Below are 18,290 nucleotides of genomic sequence, written 5' to 3'. Positions count from 1 at the left end.
ATTCCAGGCTCTCTAACCCATATGCGCCATGCTCCGATGGTACTTTGCTACAGATAAGACGCCCAAACGCTCACTTTTCGAATGAGTGTCCGCTTCCAACCGCGGAATTGCTACCGGAACTCCTGTATTTTGTGCAGCCGCAGCAGACCCGCTTACTTCGTGACCAGAACTCCCCAAGCTCAAGCATGTAAGGTGGCAGATTCAACGACTTCTAGTCGGAAGCAAATAGCCAACTCGCTCACGCTTTAGCTGTCCATGTTCGTCGATATATTCCTTCCACCCTGCAGCATCCCATTTCTCTGAATCACTAAGGCGTTGTTTGTTCGGTATGGACTTGTTTGAGATGACATGTGCTCGGCGCTCTTCTCTTTGCTGTACGACATCGCGGAGAATACTCGCTGTATATCCTGGACCGATGGCAGCGAGGTTTGCGGCGAGCAGCGACAGATCTGCAAAGTCCATGTTGAGCATCAGGGCCGATGCTGAAGAAGTGGTTGATGGTGCAGAAGTCGTACTCGATTGTAGCGAGCCAAACACCATGCCTGACAGGGCCGGGTTATTGGATCGGTTGAACTCTAATGGAGCGAATCGAGTAGGCAGTATGGTGGTCTGCGAATTGACATCTAGTACGAAGTCGCCAAGCTTGACACGTTCTGTGATGAGTTGCGAGACCATATGTGAAAGCAATCTGGCGACGTCTCTAACCTCATCCTGAATGTAGCTATCTGTCAGCACAACTGCTCTTGCGCGGAGATCTTGGGCTTCCTTCGCGATCAGCTCCGCCAGGTCCCAATCAATCAGTTCTTTGACCATCTCAAACGATCTGGCTTTGATTGGGGCCAAGCCAAGCTCTACACCAGCTATCCAGTAGGACATGAGATACTCCAGTGTTTGCGCTTTGGCCTGCTTTTCCTGATAATTGATGTGGGGGACGAGACCCTGGGCTGTGAGGACTTGGTCTGAATAGAAGAATCTTAGTGCAGCTTCGAAAGCGTGCGGCAAGATGTTTCTGGCTGGGTGAAGGTTTATCACTCTTACTTGGGTTGCTGGATCTGGATCTGGAATCAACTTCGCCATGAATTCGCTTCGGTACAAGATCAAAGAATGAGCGTAATGTTGGGATGGCTGATACAGATTCTCAACCTGGTTAACCTGGATGACTGTGTCGGAGAAGTTCTTGCTGCTGGCGAGGAATAGAAGGTGGTCTTGCATGCTGAACAGAACAGGCGGTTCTGGTTGGATGGGCGGCTGCGAAGAGATTGAGCCGTTGACAGTATGCGAGACATGGTTGTCGTGCGCTGGATGATGTGCAAATCCGTTAGTGAGAACCTCCGGGGCAACCTCTGACTTTCGATGAGGCAAGCCCGATGTTCTTCGTGGCGGCTGAGTTTCATCGACCACAGTCTCGAGATTGGACTCTGCTACAGACCCGGCATAGTCGGTCAACCCAGTAGCACTGCTATGCTGCTCTTCAGAGCCCTCCTGCTCGGATGATTGTGTATCATCTTCTGCGAGTCGAACTTTTCTGCTGCCAATAACTGTTGCAGTCTCTGTGTCGGTGGTGTCGTGTGCAGCGGCATCTGCTAGCGGAGCGGCCTTGGTCTCTTCTACAGCAATCAAGGGCTCATCTGGTGCTATTCCATTTGCTTGACCATTGCTTAGCGTGGTTGTCTCTACGGGATCCTGATGCTCCTGGTCAGGAACATGTCCATTCTCTCTTGTTGCCTCCACTTGAGGATCCTGCGCCTCGACAGATGCGTCAGTTAGATTTGACTCATAGACGGGGGAACTCGATGTGGCATCGGTAGCTTCTTGTGTCGCGGGAGTTGGTACACTCGAAGTAGTCTGGTCGGATGGCACAGCTGTGGAGGCTTGTTCGGCTTCGTTGTAGGTAGAGGTGGGGGCCTGAAGATCTGTGTCCTGTGCAGCGGGCTGCGAGAAAGTCTTGATTCTCTTCTCAGGGAAGCCCAATGGTAGGGCAGGTATCACAAGAGTCGATTTTCGAGCATGTTTCGACTTCACTGCAGGATTGGTGGAGGGGTCAGCCATGGGGATAGTAAGTGACGGAGGAGGAGTAATAATGAGGCCTGTCGCAATGTCATCAAGTCCAAACGAGCGAGCAAATGTATCGATATGTTCGCTGTGGGTTGTACCTCCTCAGTACAATGCCAGAGCAAGCACAAAATCGCTGCTTGACAATGCTGAGTGGTCAGGCACGTCGGGGCAGGAACCACTGAGAGTGGAAGCGTTGCAAAGTTGACTCAACTAACTTTCTCCAGCCTGAGCATGACAGGTGCGGAGAACTTTATGGTGCCCTCCTCGGCGGACGAGAGCCGCGTTCATGCCTGGTTGCCTGATCTGATTGCAGGGAGGAGAGATCCATTTGTTTCAAAGCTTAGTATTGGGGAAGGAGATGCTCGACGCGTTGTATTACAGAGAACTATAGCTTACAATATTATTTAACGCTCCCGCCTAGCCGTCTCAAGGCAACATTCCGGAGCGTCCTGCCGCCTGCCTCGGCGCCCCTGACATTGACTGGTTCACCATCGCCCACAGCCAGTTCTACCATAACTCTAGCCATCTCTGCTGTCGGACTGTGCATAGCTTTGTAAACACCGCTCCGAAACACAGGCAAGAGCAGCTTCTCCATCGCCCGCATCCCCAATGTGTTCCTTGTAGTTCCTCCTGTTCCTCCATCGTTCGCATGCGTAAGCTCATTCACAATCTTCTGGTCTGCTTCAGCTCCAGCATCAACTCCGCCAGGCCTCACATTGAACACCTTCAGATTCTTACTATACGGCTGAGTGTCCATGAGCTCGATCAACTCGGTCTCAGTTCGTCCTTTGACGCGGCCGAACAACGGGGTCATGAAGCCAGGCGATGGAGTGGCGCCTTCTCCCGAGACGTAGACGAAGTTCAGCTGTTTCGGCTCCAGCGTCTGCGAGAACGCCTTCGCAGCTTCGAGTGGGTAGATCCGTGTTATCTCATCGTATTGCTCCTCTGAGGACGTAAGTGTTTGGGACACACCAAGCGCCCAAATGACTGCGATCTTCTGATCTTGTTCTTCCCCTTTCAGTTTGGCCAGTAGGCCATCTTTCTCGAAGTCTTTGAAGTCTGTATGGTGTAGCACCTGGACTTGCGTGAACGTGTTTTGCTTCGGTCGATCGGGATGTTGCAGGAGGGGAACTTCTGGTCGTCTGCTTATGATAGATACTCTATTTATCTTCTGTGCGATCGGCGAAGTTGCGGGGAGGGACAGGATGTGGTGCAGGACTGCTGTGCCGACCATGCCGGTCGCGCCGGTGAGTATGAGGTGCATGGCACTTGTGGTCCTCGTAGGAGTTTTCGTAGAGCTGGTGTCAGTGGTCCTTTCACAAGATCCGGACCGAGTTTGCAATGCCAAAACGAGCAGCTGTATTGCAATAGGCAGAGTAGGTTGCCTTAAATCGAAGAACAGCAAGGTGGAGGAGATGTTCTGGGAGCAAGCGAAGTCGACCTACCTGCTGAAGATATACTCAGAGCTCATATTGCTGTCTGCCTGTTCCCAAGGCGTGTGCTAGCTCGTACTCGCGACTTTCCTTGAGCTACAAAGATGCTGGTTTCGGATCATGTCGACGATTCGGACGAAGAACAACGCAAGCCAGCGGCGTTGCTATCGGAGGCAAAGCTAAACCCCGGTGCCTATGACAGGGCTAAGCCCAAAAAGGAGTGCCTCTGGTCAGCGCCGGGCGACCCGGGATTACCGGAAAGAGCATGGCTCGTTCACGATCGAAGTGTCCAATGAAAGGCTTCGGAGGTCCTAACTACACAGCCTTCTCTTGACGCTGTCGCGTAAAACTGCTATCTAAAGCCTTCAAGAATGCATACGTCGTGCGCAAAACAGGCACGCTCACTCCCTTCTCCTTTGCCAGTCCCAATAAATTCCCTACTATCGCCTCAACTTCCATGTTCCGCCCAGCCAGCGCATCACTCATCATCGACGGCTCTACGCCTGGCGGCTTCCGATTCCTCACCCTCTCAATGCCGTTATCGACTGAGTCCTGATCCAGATTGTGATAACCGCAAGCCTGAGCAACGGCCACGATTTCAGCCATCAGATCTCTCATGAGTTCCTCCGCTTCCTCTCCTGACCGCAGGAACTGTAAATCTCTAGACCTTGAAAGGGCACATAGAGGGTTCAAAGAGGCGTTTATAAGGAGTTTTGCCCACCGATGCGGCTGAACGTCATCGTGAAACTTCGCTGTTGCGTGGCAATCGGTGACAAGCTGGACGAATGACCTTGCTGCTTCCTTGTGACTAGATGGGGCTTCCGCAGGGTAAGTGCCAATAAGCAATGTTTCAAGCTCGGAATGCTTGATGATGGCCGGAGAAATCTGAGTTGCTGGGAAATACACAACCGTAGACAGGAGAGGGTTCTCCGGGTACAGCCTGGCATATTCGTCTTCTATGGCGATGCCATTCTGGAAAAGAACGATAGAAGTGTCTCTTGATATGGCGGGCCGAATCAATTGGGCTGTAGAGGGCGAAGAAGGTATCGCTTTAGACGCAACAATCACATAGTCGAAGGGCTTCGAGGGTTCGAGAGCAGCCACTTCGTCGACAGAGCGGACAACGGCTGGTTTGCAAGCAAGGTCACCCCACACAGTCGAATTCATCCTGAACCCATGCTGTGAGGCTGCATCATAGTTGGACCGACATACTGCGACTATGTTCTCGGCTTCGACTTTGCGCGATAGGAGGCAGAGGTACCCTGCACCGACCGCACCAGTGCCGAAGAGCAGTATTCGCGGTGACATGAGGTGCTCTGTGGGTAGTCTTACCTTGGCCCAAGGACGGCTCTCGAGAAAGTGTTGCGTCTTACTGAATTTGATAGCTGCTTGTACTCAGTACTTTTAGACCAAGTTTAGGCGTAGGTGTAGAGAGGGGGTGCATGGATGATTTGTGCATCGAGCTTCGGGTGAACGAAGTGGCATGCCGGACTAGCACTAAGCCATTTCAGACCTAGTGGCACGAAAATACTGGGATTGTGCCAAATCCGATGGCAGGGGCACTCCGTTACTATCTCGCTCGGAGTCACTGCAAGAAACGTGTTGGCACACCTTGCGGTGCCGCCTACGACTCACGCCATCCGCTTACGAAGCAGAGACTTGATAGGGCAGGCACGAATACCTTTATGAAGGTCTTCTCTCTGATCGTGGTGGACTGCTTGCAAGAATGATCCATGTTCTTACTGGAGGCTCTGTCAGATGGATGATTGCACGTGCCTACTCACATGGCTGTGTATGTTGCACTGCTGGGCGGCCAAGGCATAGGACTTGGGTCTATATGCCGCGGGCACGAAATGATATGGACACAGGCGTTGGCGACGTAAGGGGCCGTATCCTGGGCGCGTGCGATAGTGCAGTCAGATCTGCATGTGCATCGCGATGGCGGAACAGTGCAAGCCTGAGGCAGAGGCACAGCTGAGGCACCTCATAGGGCCGATGAGCAGGTCGACGTGAGAGTAATGCAGCACAACCAGGCCGATGGACTTGCGACGTACTTATGTGTAGGTGGAGGCTGGTATTAGGAGACTCACCTCGTAGCTAGCATTGTTGAAGCAGGATTTTCGATGTTGAGTTTCGCGTCCCAAGCGTCGATCACCCCTCAATTCAGTCGAAATATCGTGCCAATCGTAGTCTAGTAAAGGAGACCTACCTCAATTTGTACACGCATGGCTTCAGTATCTTGCTTTCTTCCTTCTCGTCAATCTCGTAATCATGGAAGGATCTTTGGCTGCCCTGATAGTGCTTCTGCGGGCCACTTCGCCTGTCTTCCATTCGCTGGTATTCCTTGCCGGTCCACTTCATGCCCTTCCACTTTCCAGCTCGTGGTACCCCAACCTTCGTGAAGATCATACTTACGAACATCTTGTTAGACTTGTCGATCGTGCCCTCCTTCAGTATAAGTCCCCTCCGCTGAAAGCTGTCAATGAACGGTTGCAAGTCCGTGTCATCGTCTGCTCCAGGGGCCTCAGCTTCACGCTCATCTTCCACCGAAGCAGGATTCCGTTCATGATCGTCATCTTCGGGTCGGTTCATCTTGCCAGCTTGTGGCTTTCTCCGGTTGCCGACACTGTTCTCAACGACCTTCCCGGCACCTTTTCTTGCAGACAGCCGACCAAATCTGGACTTCACTTCGGCAACCCAAATTTCGCCCTTTCCGTCGCCGCGCAGGACACGCCAAGCCTCTTCAACAAATGTCAGCCAGTTAGTACCCATCAGTGACAGGCAGAAAATGGCAATGTCAACCTCACCGTCCCTTAACGGTAGGGCTGAAATGTCCGCTTTGGTAACCAGACTATTTGGAGCGTGCAGGTCGAAATTGTGGAGTTTTAGGTTCAATTTTCTGATTACGCTCTGCAGACCCCGAGCCAGTGGTGCATCACCACATCCCATGTCAGCAATGGTGCATAACCCTGGTTTTCGGCGTGGCAATGGTGGTAGGGCTGCAGAAGCGTTGACCGGTGAAGCTAGACTGCCACGCGACTTGAGAGTTTTTATGTAAACGTCGACTGGGTTTCGTGGCCAGGAATCTTTGACTTGCTGCGAAAAGCCTGCATGATACTCGGCGAAAAGATCGGGCGAATTGGTGAAGAGGTTCAAAGCATCGGATGAGGATGTCGTGTAGAGGGTTTCGTTGAGATGGCGGAAGCGAGCTGAAGTCAGCTTTGCCCGCATTTTTGCTTGAAGAGCAGTCAGGTTTGTTGGGGCCGGCGGGATTGGTGGCAAGGATGGCTGCTCAGCGTTTTCAGCTGCGTCGTTCGTAGCTTCAGCATTTTTGCTGGATTCTGCGCTATCATTCGTGCTTTTAGCACTCTTTCTCTTCTTTCCTTTTTGTGGTTGATGTTGTGATACGTCCGCATCAGTGGTTGACCTGGCACCCTTCTGTCCCACCGGTTCTGCGTTGGCACCTGTTTTTGTGGTTTTCCGGGAGCCATTTTGATTGCTCCTCTTTCCGTGCTGCTTTGGCTGTGATTGAGGGTCGTGTTGCTGAGTCTTGGGTTTCTTGTTTGAAGGTAGTGTAGCCGTTTCATTGCTTGATTGAATGCGAGGCTTGCTTGTTGCGTCTGGACCCTGCCTCTTGGTGCCTTGGTCTCGCTTACGTTTCTTTGAGGAAACCGCAGTCGAATCGAGGTGTGCTGGAGGACTTGTCGCAGTCCCCTTCGACCTCTCCTTCACCGGTTTAGATTGCTCCTGCACCAGAGACTTCGCAGCGATATTCCAACCAGGTACAGCGAACATGTTTAGCAACGCTATGTCAGTACGGAACTTGCCAGCTGTGGTGGCTTTTAGATCGTAGATCCCAGTCGCAAAGTGAGACCCCAACAAGCTGTGACGCAGTGCAGTGACGATGGCTGAATAGACGTTTGCATATACGAGATTGATAGGATCCCGCTATTGGCTTCGCAGCCTACCACGTGTCGCGAGCTTTACCGGAATCAGAATATGAACAGGTCCTTCGCGTTCGTCCTGGCAAGAGACGCTGAACGGATAATTGAATGCTGTGCACGAAGTTTGATAGTAGTGAAAGAGCCGCCTGATGTTCGAAAATTGTTTGGAGCGCCTGCAGTCTTCCTAGCGCTCAGAGAGCTGGAGCCCAGTCAGGGACTAAACCGACTCCTCCTGCAAAATGCGATTGGCTGTCACGCAATGTTGGCGGGGACTGGGAGTAAATTGGCTGGCCTATTCCCTCCCACGACAAGCGTCAAGCTATGAGTTTCCTCCTCTCTATGAACCAGCGGAGCCAACTCACTACCCACGGCTCCATGCAGCCGTCTCCTTGATACGCATGCCTCATTGAGAAAATGGTGCTGAAAGTAACACAGGAACCACTGCAGCACCTCGTCCCACAGTGGCATGACTGCGCGACCATTCTCTACGCTGCTCTTCGACCAGCCAAGTCACCATCTATTGGGACAAGTCTCCGCGCCCGTCGTCACTACTCATGTAGTTCTGCTCCTACAGCACGAGTCTGAGCTATGGTGTACCCTGGTCTGTACCAGGTTTGGTACTGTGAGCTTTCGTTGAGCGTGACCATGGCTGGAGCTTTGATGACTAGTATGCCATGTGCTATGTTGTACAGCACTTTTCAGCCAGCCCAGGTGTCTGGTTGACACTTTCAGATGGACACAGTGCCTGGCCAAGCTCCAAACTCAAGTCCGCCTTATTCGATACTGAGCTCCGAAACAGGTACACGCAAGGCAAATTCCGCTTTTCGACATCATGAACCCGAACCACATCCAGTGCTCTGGATCAGCTGGTGTGCACGGGCTCTTCAGCCCATCGGTTTACCTCCACCTCTTCCTGCCGAAACCATTACTTGTCCCTGCTCATGCTAAAGATCGACGTTCGTTAGCGTCCTGTCCAAATCCTTCCGCCCTGGCCTCGCTCCTATCACTGCCACATCATCGGCCACCATAGTTGGTCCTGATGATGGTCGCTGTCAAACTCTCCCAACTCCCAGATCACAACCTGTTATTACTCAAGTCAATATATGTTGGCAAGGTCTCAGCCGCTCGCAACAGTTCGAGAATACGAAGCAAATCCTCCGACACAAGCTTTGACACCTCACACAAAGCGTGGCCATCTGTGGTTCAGACGCGTGGGGTACAGATCGTTGCTGGGTCTTAGCCACGAATGGTAATACCACCTACAGTTGCCTAGACTCTGTTGTCTCAACGCCGACGCTGTCTGATGCCATATCATTTGCCATTTGGGCTGAAGTCAAATGTGCTTAGCCTGCCTCGTTGAAGCACGTCGGGTCCATCTACGATCTACCGTGCAGGTTGGACTACAGTACTGTACCGGCACATGCCAGGTCTGCACCCTTGTTCTTGCTTCTTTCAGCTTCAGCTAACGAGCATTTTGCCTAGTCGATACCCTATTCGAACGTTCAAACGTCCCACATTGTACCACTTTTGGCAAGCACTGCACCTGACCGAACTGCTGGACCCTATCATAGCACGACCGTTGAAGATCTAAGTAGGCCTGAAACCAGTTCCGGCTTAACACATCTCTTCAATCTGTTCGACATCTTTGCGGTTGTGCAGTTGGAGTACACGCAACAAGACTGGCTAGTAAGTACATGCGAGCTTGTTGCGGACTCGGGTTGAAGCTTACGGCATCCAACTGACAGAGTTATAGCATCAGTGACATACCCAGCAAGCTTAGCTGCAACCCCTGTCAAGCCACAGCATCATCTCAAATATGGCGAAGAAGGTCAAGGTCGAGCACAACCTCGCAGAGATGGGGCTCAAGGAAGAACTTCAGAACGGTCTCATGGAAGACAAAGCAGACTCGGGCAGTCCGAAGCAGCCTTCCAAGAAGAAGAAGGTGGCAAGTACTCGTCGGCGTACGAAAACTGGATGTTTGAGTAAGTTTTTCGTTTGTTTCCGTGCTCGCAGCAACCTTATCCGTGGTTGGTCCGGTATCTACTCAGGCCTCCACCCTTTCCATTTATCTTTAAGAAGTGGAATTCGGATTCTTGTCCGCTGTGAAGCTTGCTGGTGATATCTTACCAGACCGTCAACGCCATTCATGTCGATTTCGAAGCTGACAGGACCTAGCATGTCGACAGAGGAGAGTGAAGTGCGATGAGACAAAGCCAGTACGTGACTTCATGCAACTGTGTTGTGCGTGAACTGACATTGAACAAGACATGCCGCAATTGCGAAAAGAGCCGCCGACAATGTGCAGGTTACCAGCCTACAACAATACAACGACCACATCAAGTGCCTCAGAACCTCCCAATGGAACACCCTTTCTATCAATACCAGACGCCATCTGGCGTTTCTCCTGGTATGCACGCTCAAACCCCGCCCTCTTCTCTGCAGCATAGCCAAGGTGGCATATCTTCAGCCTTTTCTGAGGCTCAACAACAAAACACTTTAGGTGTTGCGCCTCCAACGACGTATAACATTGCGCATGCTGAACACGAATGGCCGTATCAGAGCGAGTATATCTTTGATGACACTGCTCGTTGGTCACCTGGTCAGGGCTCGTGGGTAAGTGCATCAATGCCAGTCTCGCAGCCTTACGCCTACGGAATGCATGCAACTGCATATTCACCATATCCTGGTAGGCCCCACCCCAGCCTCATAGCATAGATACCTTCGTCCGCACAATCAAGTCTCGTCCAGGTCAGCAAGATTAGTAAACCTACATCAAGACCATTTTGCCACTCGTACTGACTTAAGAAAGTTCTCATCTAGGGAAGAGAGGTTGTGCATAGCTAGTGCAGCCACTTCACAGGCGTTACTACCTATCACGCTCGACTCTGCAAATCATACAGGCCCTGTGGAGTATCTAACAGCATCGACGCGATCTCGCTACTATGCTCCAGGCGAACCAGAAGATCCTGACGATCCTTGGGATGTCGAGAGTGATGACGACGATTTCGATACACGAGATGCCCTCGTGAGCTTTCAGAGTCCTCGCAGCCTCATACTTGACGAGAGAATGGCGTACCTTCTGCGGCATTTCTGCAACATCTTGCGGCCCTGCATTTCGATCTTCGAGCGGCCACTGGCACATGACGGATCTTCTACGTTTGGCGAGAAACTTCCACACTTGGCACTGTCCAGCCGCGGCCTGCTCCATGGTCTCATGGCTGTAAGTGCTCTTCATCTCGCCGTCCTCCATCACACGAGTGAAGTCGTCCCGTTGAAGCACTTTGTGATTGCATCGAAGAAGCTCAATAAGTTACTTATGTCACCCAAACAGCGGCACAATCTGGAGACTCTAAGCCTGTGTCTGCTTTTAGCATTCTACTCGGTCATGTTAGGAGATCACGCCAAATGGATGATGCATCTGAAAGGCTGCTCGGCATTTCTCATGGAGCACGACTTCGGTGGAATGGCTCGCGAAGTCCGCCACCTAAGGGCAACACTCAAAGCAGAACTTTCCGATTGTCGAGGCAGAAATGAACACAACAATCGATGTGAACACGCGCCTGCTGCTGGGCTCCCACAAATCATGCTACGTGACCAAGACTGGGATCTCGATGAGGCATTGATTGCGAAGTTGACAGGCCTTGAGATCAACTATGCTGGTCAAGCGCAGCCTTTTGCTCAGAGCGCAGCTCAGACAAACCCGACAGACGATAGCATCGAGGAATGGAGGACGAAGATGGATTTACTGTTCTGGTATCTCAAGATGGACGTCTTCCAGAGCACTCTGAGTGGAGATCGATTACTATTGTCCTATGATAAGTGGAGGTACTTCCCACCAAGAGGCAAGATTGGGTCTGCAGAGAGCGTGTACGCAACAATGGATCACCTCTTGCTTGTGCTAGGCCGTCTTGCCGATTTTGGCGCCAAGGACAGAGTTCGTAAGCAGCAGAAGATTACAGCTTCAGGTGGGAATTGGACACCTGATCCTCAATATTTCGCAATGCCGCAGCGCCGGCCCACAGCTGAGCGAAGTTTTGGTCCGGGTCATGCGACGTTACATACGGATACTGCAAACCGTCCGAGCGCCAACGAAGGCAGGGCTCGCGCCCCAAGGACCAGCAATAACCAGACAAGATCGAAAAGGGCCCCTCCAATGTTCTACGGCATGATGCCTTCTCCCAAGATCCCTCCATCTATGCTGTCGGAGTTTCGTATCATGGACACCGAGCTACGCAGAAGCAGCAGGTCTGACATGCCAAAGCCAAGGAAATCAGATGACGTTGGTATCGAGATGCAGACAAAGCATGCCCTAGCCGAATACCTGGCAATTGCAGAAGGACTTGAGATTTGGGAAAAGTCGCTCAATCATGAGTTTGAAGCATGGCAGCCACCGGCACTCAGCACGAATGCTCCTTTCACTCCAGCTTTACGCTACGCAGATCCAACCATTGCGTGCATGTGGGCATTCTATCACTTCGGGAGAATTCTGCTGCGGAGGTACCACCCTGCTTCCCCACCTGCTATGATGATGTCGGCTGCTGTCAACTCACCCTTCACCAATGAAGACGCACAAGCGATTGGCAGAATCAACGCAGGCCTCCTGGAGAGCCAAGCTGAGTTAGCAAAAGCAGGTTCTACGAATCCCACACTTGTCGCGGCCCTGCAAGAACTGACATTTCCGTTGATGTTTGCTGGAGTGCAGTATCAAGATCCTGCTCAGCGATCTTGGACAATCGACAATCTGCTTGACGTAGCCAGAGACAGTGGTTGGAAAAGTGCCTTCTCGGTCGCTTCCGCTTTAGAAACAGCTTGGACTGCTCAAGGTGGTTATGAACGTACCCTGAAGCGGCGAAGTCCAACCGACGCGAAAAGATACGACGCTGTCCTGTCGGCCTCTGGTGACGCGGCTGTCACGCCAGAGGAGCAGCATGAGAATAGATTTGACAGTCACGATCGTCGGCTCATCGACCGTTTTAGCGACCTAAGAGCATATTGGGCGATTGGCGTCATCTCTACTTCTGACGATATTGAGCAGATGCTGGGTCAGATGAAGATCAACTCCAGCTCCTAAGGCAGGCACGGCCGTGGTTTCGTACTACTTGTGGCCGGTTGCAAAACGTGTTGAGATCAGCAGGCGTGATGCTCGCTCTTGCCTAAGTGGGCTACAGCACCTTCTTCCTCCCGCATCTTCCTAGTTGCAGCATCTCTAGGTTTGCAAGGACATCACCTCAGGCTCAACGCTAAATATGCGGTGTATCTATTTTCACTGGTTCTTTGCATGTGTCGATAAGTTGTCCTGCTGCAGCAGCACAGACAACGCTGAGGACTACCGAGAAGATGTCTCAAGGGCTCCACGCAAGTCTGTCGTCTTACGAAGTATAGGCAAAAGCATTTACAGGTATACAGCCGCTGATGATTCCAGTTCTCGAGAAGGGCCCTCGCAGCCTCATCGTCAAGCAGCGGTCACTCGCCAACGAGTCTGCGTAGCCGAAGTCCCCAACTACCCTCTAAACGACCTCAACTCTGTCCGCTCGGTAGCCACTCATATGATTCAAGAGCAGAGATAAGGTCAAGATATCGTTCATTGAAGAGACCATTACCCCAAGATCTGTTACATCAGACGAGTTACCAAGGCTCGGTTTGTTCAAAACCAGGTCTTCCGAACACTCAGGCAGTGAAAGTCTTGTCGGGGCTGCAGCGGCAATTTCTTTTCCAGTGAAAAAGAGCACTGAAGGCTCGCAACAGCGTCGTGCAGTGTCTCCGGACGATAGTGGTGAGAAAAAGAGGTCAAGCAGTCCAGCTCCAAGACCCAGTCATCATTCGCGTCCATCATGGACGCGGTCACGCTCTGCAGGCGTCTCACTCGGCGATGAGAAACGTACGTCTTCACAAGACAATAGCTCTGTGCAGACGGGCGCATCCGGCATTACGAAGTCCGTACACAGCGAGCCAGCGAACATAGGTATTGTGCCACTGAAGCCACCTCCCAGGCCTGAAAGACCGCGGTTGCCCAGTACCCATCGTATCACCATCGAGAAGCCATTTGAAGCACCAGATCAGACCGTCAACGCAACAACCAACGACTCTAGCACATCAGTTGCGAAAGAAAGTCGACGTTCTTCCATCGATACTCGCAAATTGTTTTCACCAATACAAGCCTTACGCAAGGTCGTGCAGATAAGAACAAGCAGGTCATCGTCATTGCCATCTTCATCAATACAGCCTGGGACTCACTCTCCTTCTTCGCACGGCAAAAGCCACAAGTCTTTGTTGAGAATGGATCACACTGGTGTCACCCTAGAACGTGCGGCATCCCTGCTCGAAGGTCATCAGCCTCGAAAGTTGTTCGGTCGGATCGGCACAACTACACGTTTGAAGTCTATCTCGACCACAAGCTCTTCAGAGCCAAATGACTCCAGGCAGGATACCGCAAAGACGGTATCCCCAACGTTCAACCTCTTCGGTAAAGGGTCAAAATGGACTAGCGCAACCTCAAGCATCTTGAACATGCAGATGGGATCAACGCCACAGAATAGCCCGACTGAATTAGCTACCTACCGAGTCAAGCGAAGTCCTAGTGCAGAGACAGAAGAGTTCGCTAAGATCGACATCAGCATAAGAGGAGGCACAAGCTACTTGCCAAGCGAAGCTCGTCGTGTACACACACCTCCACTGCCTAGAGATGACGACAAATGCACGAGAAGAGGTCATTTCTTCGATTACAACGCTCCTAACTTGGTTGAAAGTCATAACACCGCTTCGATACAGTCGCCGCATGCCTCGAAAGCTGCTACGTCGGAGACCATCAAGGCTAAGCCATCAGTCGAGCAGGAAATTAGAATAACCTTAGCGAGTACCCTACCGCCCCCAATAAAAGTCGCCACCAGGGTGCCTACTTCAAGATTAGCACGGTCATCCTCGAATAGAATCCCGGCGACAGTATCACCACATCCAGAAGATTTCTACGATGCCAAATTGGCAGACGTCGACGCTGCGTCTTCTGATATCGATGTCACCACAGCTAAGCACCAACAAATGAAACACGAGCAACACAAAAACAAGTGCCAAGCCCCACTCCTCGAGATCAAACGACAACAATACGAAGCACAGCTTGACTACAATATTCCGGAGCATTTGCCAAGCAGTCCGCTTTGTCCCAGGAACCCGAAGTACTGGCGAATGGTCAAGAACAAGGGTAGCCAATTCCGAGGTTGCTGGATGCACGGCTATGGAGAATATGATGTTGTGCCAGGGCTGAGGCCAGGCGGTTGAGAGTGACGGCCGTGGGTATCGATGTCTGCGTCTGACTATCGTTATCAACAGTAATCTTGTTGAGCATGCGGGTAAGGGGTACTTACTTGCTTTTTGTATCGTTTATGATTGTGATAAATTCCTACAGCACCACTATCCTGCGGTATCAGTAAAGTGATTACAACAACCGGGTTACACCACTACTGGTCACGTTTGTCCATAGCAATTATACATGTCTACATCCGCTTCATCTGAGGCATGTTCTATCCATCGAACTCGGCAAATGGTCTCGTGAGTGCGTTTTTCACGAAGTTACCACTATCACACTTTCGTTCTTCACGCAGTGGGATCGTGCTTAACTCCACAACTACACCTCGCTCTCAACATAGACGAACATGCTTCGTTGATCACGAAAGTACTCGTAAGTCGTACCTTCCACGTTCAAGCCCATGCCCTTGCAGGCTTGTTTGCGACTCGTCCCTTCCCTCCGTTACTCATGTAGATCGTGGCTTCCTTGTGCAGACTTGTCGGTCGTACCTTCTTTGCTCGGGGTCATGCCTTCCTTGTTGATACGCTAGGCCGTGGCTTCCTGGTCGTCCACTCATGAACCAGTCGCACCTTCCTAGTCGTTTTACTTGAGGGTTGCACCTTCCTTGCTCCAAGTCGTACCTTCCTTGCTCCGAGTCGAATCTTCCTTCTCTCTCTCGCATGTGCATCGTGCTTTCCTTGTCATCTGTTGCAGGTCACGCCTCCCTCGTTCTGGTTCGCGCCTTCCCTTGTTTCATCGTGGGTCGTTCTTGCCTTGTTAGCAGTAATGTGCGGGTCGTACCTTCCTTCTACCCCTTATCAGTCGCGCCTTCCGTCTCCCTCTCTGGGTTGTGCTTTCTTCGTTGTGAGTAGTCAGCCGATCGCGCCTTCCTTACTCTGGGTTGTGCCTTCCTTCTATCCCTTATAGATCGTGCTTTCTCGGTCAGCACTTACAGGTCGTAGCTTCTAGATCAGCGTGATAGTTAGGGCTGCCTGAGGGTCTTTCCATGAGACAAGTAGGTGCGACCTAGGGGAACATCGCACCTGCCGGTCGTAGGGATAGTGTCACTGTGGTAAAAGCAAAGGCTGAAGCCGGAGATACTAGTGTGGCAAAAGGGAATAAGCACTTGGTGCTTGGTGTACCGTGCGGAGGCAACACGTAGCGAAAGACGGTGTGAAGATGAATCTCAGTCTGCGGTAAGCCCTATGCTGGTGTGGAATCTACCTACCAAGCTTCGTGGGTGTATGCCCGAGGATGAGATGAGCTATACATACACGTCTGCCGCTCTTCGCAAGCTAAATACCAAACAATGCCAGCGGAGTGCCCATCTACTCCAATCCCAGATCCTCGTAGAACGCCTTACTGCTTGGTTCTCGTCCGAGGAAGTCCACGAGCGTCTTCATCTCATCTTGACTACCCCCTTTCTCGAGCACGGTGTGTCTGTACCGCCGTCCTTCCTTGTGGTTCATCGGGTCGGCTTTGAAGACGCTGTAGAACATATCTGTGCTGTAGACTTGCGAGGAGAGGTAGCCGTAGTACCCGGCCTGTCGAATGTGTTAGTCGTGATCACAATGCTGGAGTAGAAATGTATGCTTACCTGGTATCCACCCATCAGATGGCCAAACGTAGCCTGTCCGTTACCCCATCCGTCGCCTTCACCAAGGACCTCTGGGCCATCGAGCTTGGAGATATCTTTTCTAAGGTGGTTGTATAGCTCTGATATTTGTAGCTTCTCAATGTCTTCGTGGCTCTTTGGCTCATGCACCGTCATATCGAAGGTACCGAAGTGTAATTGCCTCAAGTTGAATAGTGCACCGTTGAGGTTCTTCGTTTTGAGGAGCTTCTCAATGAGATCATCTGGCAGCGTCTCTTCCGGCTTGTCTGCTGCCGAGTTTGAATCCTTCCACGCCTTGTAGTAGTCATCAGACAGCGTAGAATAGTGCTTGCTAAGCGCTTTCAGCTGTGATGGCGTCCAGCACCAGTTCTCTAGCATTTGTGACGGTGCCTCAACAAAATCTCTAACTGTGCTGGTACCGTGGAAGCGAGAATACGTGGTTCTCGACACAAGATCGTGGATGCCATGGCCGAGTTCGTGGAAGAGAGTTGTAACTTCGTCGTGCTTGAGGAGAGATGGTTTCTTGGCTGTCGGTTTCGAGAAATTGCAGACTAGTGCTGTTGCTGGGTATCTTCGTGTACCGTTTTCTGTGATGAAACCTGGTTGGAGGTTGAAGTTGGCGGCGTGGCCGTACTTGCCTTGTCGTGGGAATAGATCGAGGTATAGGTAGCCAACGAAGCCGCTGCCTTCACCTTCGCCATCCCACACGCTGAATACTTGGGTCTCCTCGTGCCATACGATATCGTCGCCCTTGCCAGTGGGAGATATGCTATCTCGATCTTTGCCTGTGACCTCCACAAACATCAAGCCAAACAGTTCCTCGAAGATCTTAAGCATGCCCTCGATGGTAGTTTGTAACGGAAAATACTCAGATATCAGGTTCTGGTCGAGCTGGTAATCCTGCTCCTGCATCATCCGATCATAAAATCGATGGTCCCACAGGAAGTACCGATCGTCGAACTTCTCCCCTCTGCTCTCAACATCCTTCCTCTTGAGTGCCTTCAATGTCTTAATCTCGTCGAGTCCGCCATCAGCCAGTCGACTTCTGAGGCCAGCCAGGAACTCATCGACCTTCTTTGCACTTTTCATCATCTTGTCCTCAATGACAAACTCGGCAAATGTTTCGTAGCCCAGCAATCTTGCCATCTCGTCTCTTAAGAGCATTGCTTCTTTGAACAGCGGTACGTTCTGGTTGACCTTGTTTTCATTGGCCACAAACACCTTCCTCCGTGTCTCGGTATTCTTCGCGTACTTGAGCGTAGGAAACAGATCAGGATACTTGAAAGTAAGCCAATACTTTCCGTCCTCTTTCTTGAGCAAATCCACCACATCATCCGGCACACCATCCAGTTCCTCCTTTGTGAACCATATACCACCTTTCTCCTCATTCAGATTCTTATTGAATTCGATACTCAGCTGACTTAATCTCATCTTGATTTCCTTGAACCTATCCCGCTTTGGCCCGGCCGGTAGGTTCAGTCCGTTTCTGATGTAGCTCTTGTGCTCTTTCTCGAGTAACCTCTGCGACTCAGCATCCAACTTCTCGCCTTGCTTCGAGACAGCGTCCACAAGTCTAAACACATCCTCACGCATGCTCGCATCAATACTGTACTCGTCCATCAACTTCTCTGCTTCTGTCGACGCATCCCGCAGTGCCTGATCTGTGCTTACAGACTGGTAGAAGCCCAAGATATGGGCAGACAGTGTTTGGAGGTTCTCGTCGTGGGCCATAGGCAGGAGGACGTTTTTGAACGAGGCATCTTTCTCCGAGGTCTTCGCTACTATATCGTCTGTCACTTTCTTGGCCTTGGCCAGCATCTCCTTCGTGTCCTTGACCACGGATTCTGGTGTGCCTGTGAACAGAGGAGGTGCCTGTGGAGGCTGCTTAAACTTGTGAGGTGCCATGGTGGAGGTGATGAGTGGTCTTTGACTTGAGTAGATCCCTGATGGATGTGTTGGCTTGA

At 51.5% G+C, this 18,290-nt stretch overlaps 7 protein-coding genes across 7 annotated transcripts; 2 read left to right on the top strand and 5 right to left on the bottom strand.

The window, feature by feature from the left end:
* Positions 1–201: 201 nt before the first annotated feature.
* PMZ80_009066 (uncharacterized protein) lies at positions 202–2,049 on the bottom strand (the record flags this gene model as incomplete). The annotated part of the gene is made up of 1 exon (XM_064877462.1): positions 202–2,049. One exon carries the CDS (start codon positions 2,047–2,049, stop codon positions 202–204), a length of 1,848 nt encoding a protein of 615 aa, XP_064726964.1.
* A 406-nt stretch (positions 2,050–2,455) lies between these two features.
* PMZ80_009065 (uncharacterized protein) lies at positions 2,456–3,319 on the bottom strand (the record flags this gene model as incomplete). The annotated part of the gene is made up of 1 exon (XM_064877461.1): positions 2,456–3,319. One exon carries the CDS (start codon positions 3,317–3,319, stop codon positions 2,456–2,458), a length of 864 nt encoding a protein of 287 aa, XP_064726963.1.
* Positions 3,320–3,803: 484 nt separating this feature from the next.
* On the bottom strand, positions 3,804–4,796 carry PMZ80_009064 (uncharacterized protein; the record flags this gene model as incomplete). The annotated part of the gene is made up of 1 exon (XM_064877460.1): positions 3,804–4,796. The coding sequence occupies one exon, from the start codon at positions 4,794–4,796 to the stop codon at positions 3,804–3,806; it is 993 nt and encodes a 330-aa protein (XP_064726962.1).
* An 897-nt stretch (positions 4,797–5,693) lies between these two features.
* On the bottom strand, positions 5,694–7,283 carry RRP8 (25S rRNA (adenine645-N1)-methyltransferase; the record flags this gene model as incomplete). Its single annotated transcript, XM_064877459.1, has 1 exon — positions 5,694–7,283. One exon carries the CDS (start codon positions 7,281–7,283, stop codon positions 5,694–5,696), a length of 1,590 nt encoding a protein of 529 aa, XP_064726961.1.
* A 1,965-nt stretch (positions 7,284–9,248) lies between these two features.
* PMZ80_009062 (uncharacterized protein) lies at positions 9,249–12,503 on the top strand (the record flags this gene model as incomplete). The annotated part of the gene is made up of 4 exons (XM_064877458.1): positions 9,249–9,414; positions 9,608–9,648; positions 9,698–10,045; positions 10,242–12,503. The coding sequence occupies 4 exons, from the start codon at positions 9,249–9,251 to the stop codon at positions 12,501–12,503; spliced, it is 2,817 nt and encodes a 938-aa protein (XP_064726960.1).
* Positions 12,504–13,263: 760 nt separating this feature from the next.
* Positions 13,264–14,704, top strand: PMZ80_009061 (uncharacterized protein; the record flags this gene model as incomplete). Its single annotated transcript, XM_064877457.1, has 2 exons — positions 13,264–13,272; positions 13,343–14,704. The coding sequence occupies 2 exons, from the start codon at positions 13,264–13,266 to the stop codon at positions 14,702–14,704; spliced, it is 1,371 nt and encodes a 456-aa protein (XP_064726959.1).
* A 1,335-nt stretch (positions 14,705–16,039) lies between these two features.
* PRD1 (metalloendopeptidase) lies at positions 16,040–18,231 on the bottom strand (the record flags this gene model as incomplete). Its single annotated transcript, XM_064877456.1, has 2 exons — positions 16,040–16,255; positions 16,309–18,231. The coding sequence occupies 2 exons, from the start codon at positions 18,229–18,231 to the stop codon at positions 16,040–16,042; spliced, it is 2,139 nt and encodes a 712-aa protein (XP_064726958.1).
* Positions 18,232–18,290: the final 59 nt, after the last annotated feature.

Source organism: Knufia obscura (assembly GCF_036327395.1).
Source record: "Knufia obscura strain CCFEE 5817 isolate CBS 148926 chromosome Unknown scaffold_12, whole genome shotgun sequence".
NCBI lineage: Eukaryota > Fungi > Ascomycota > Eurotiomycetes > Chaetothyriales > Trichomeriaceae > Knufia > Knufia obscura.
This window is presented reverse-complemented; position numbering and strand designations above follow the sequence as displayed.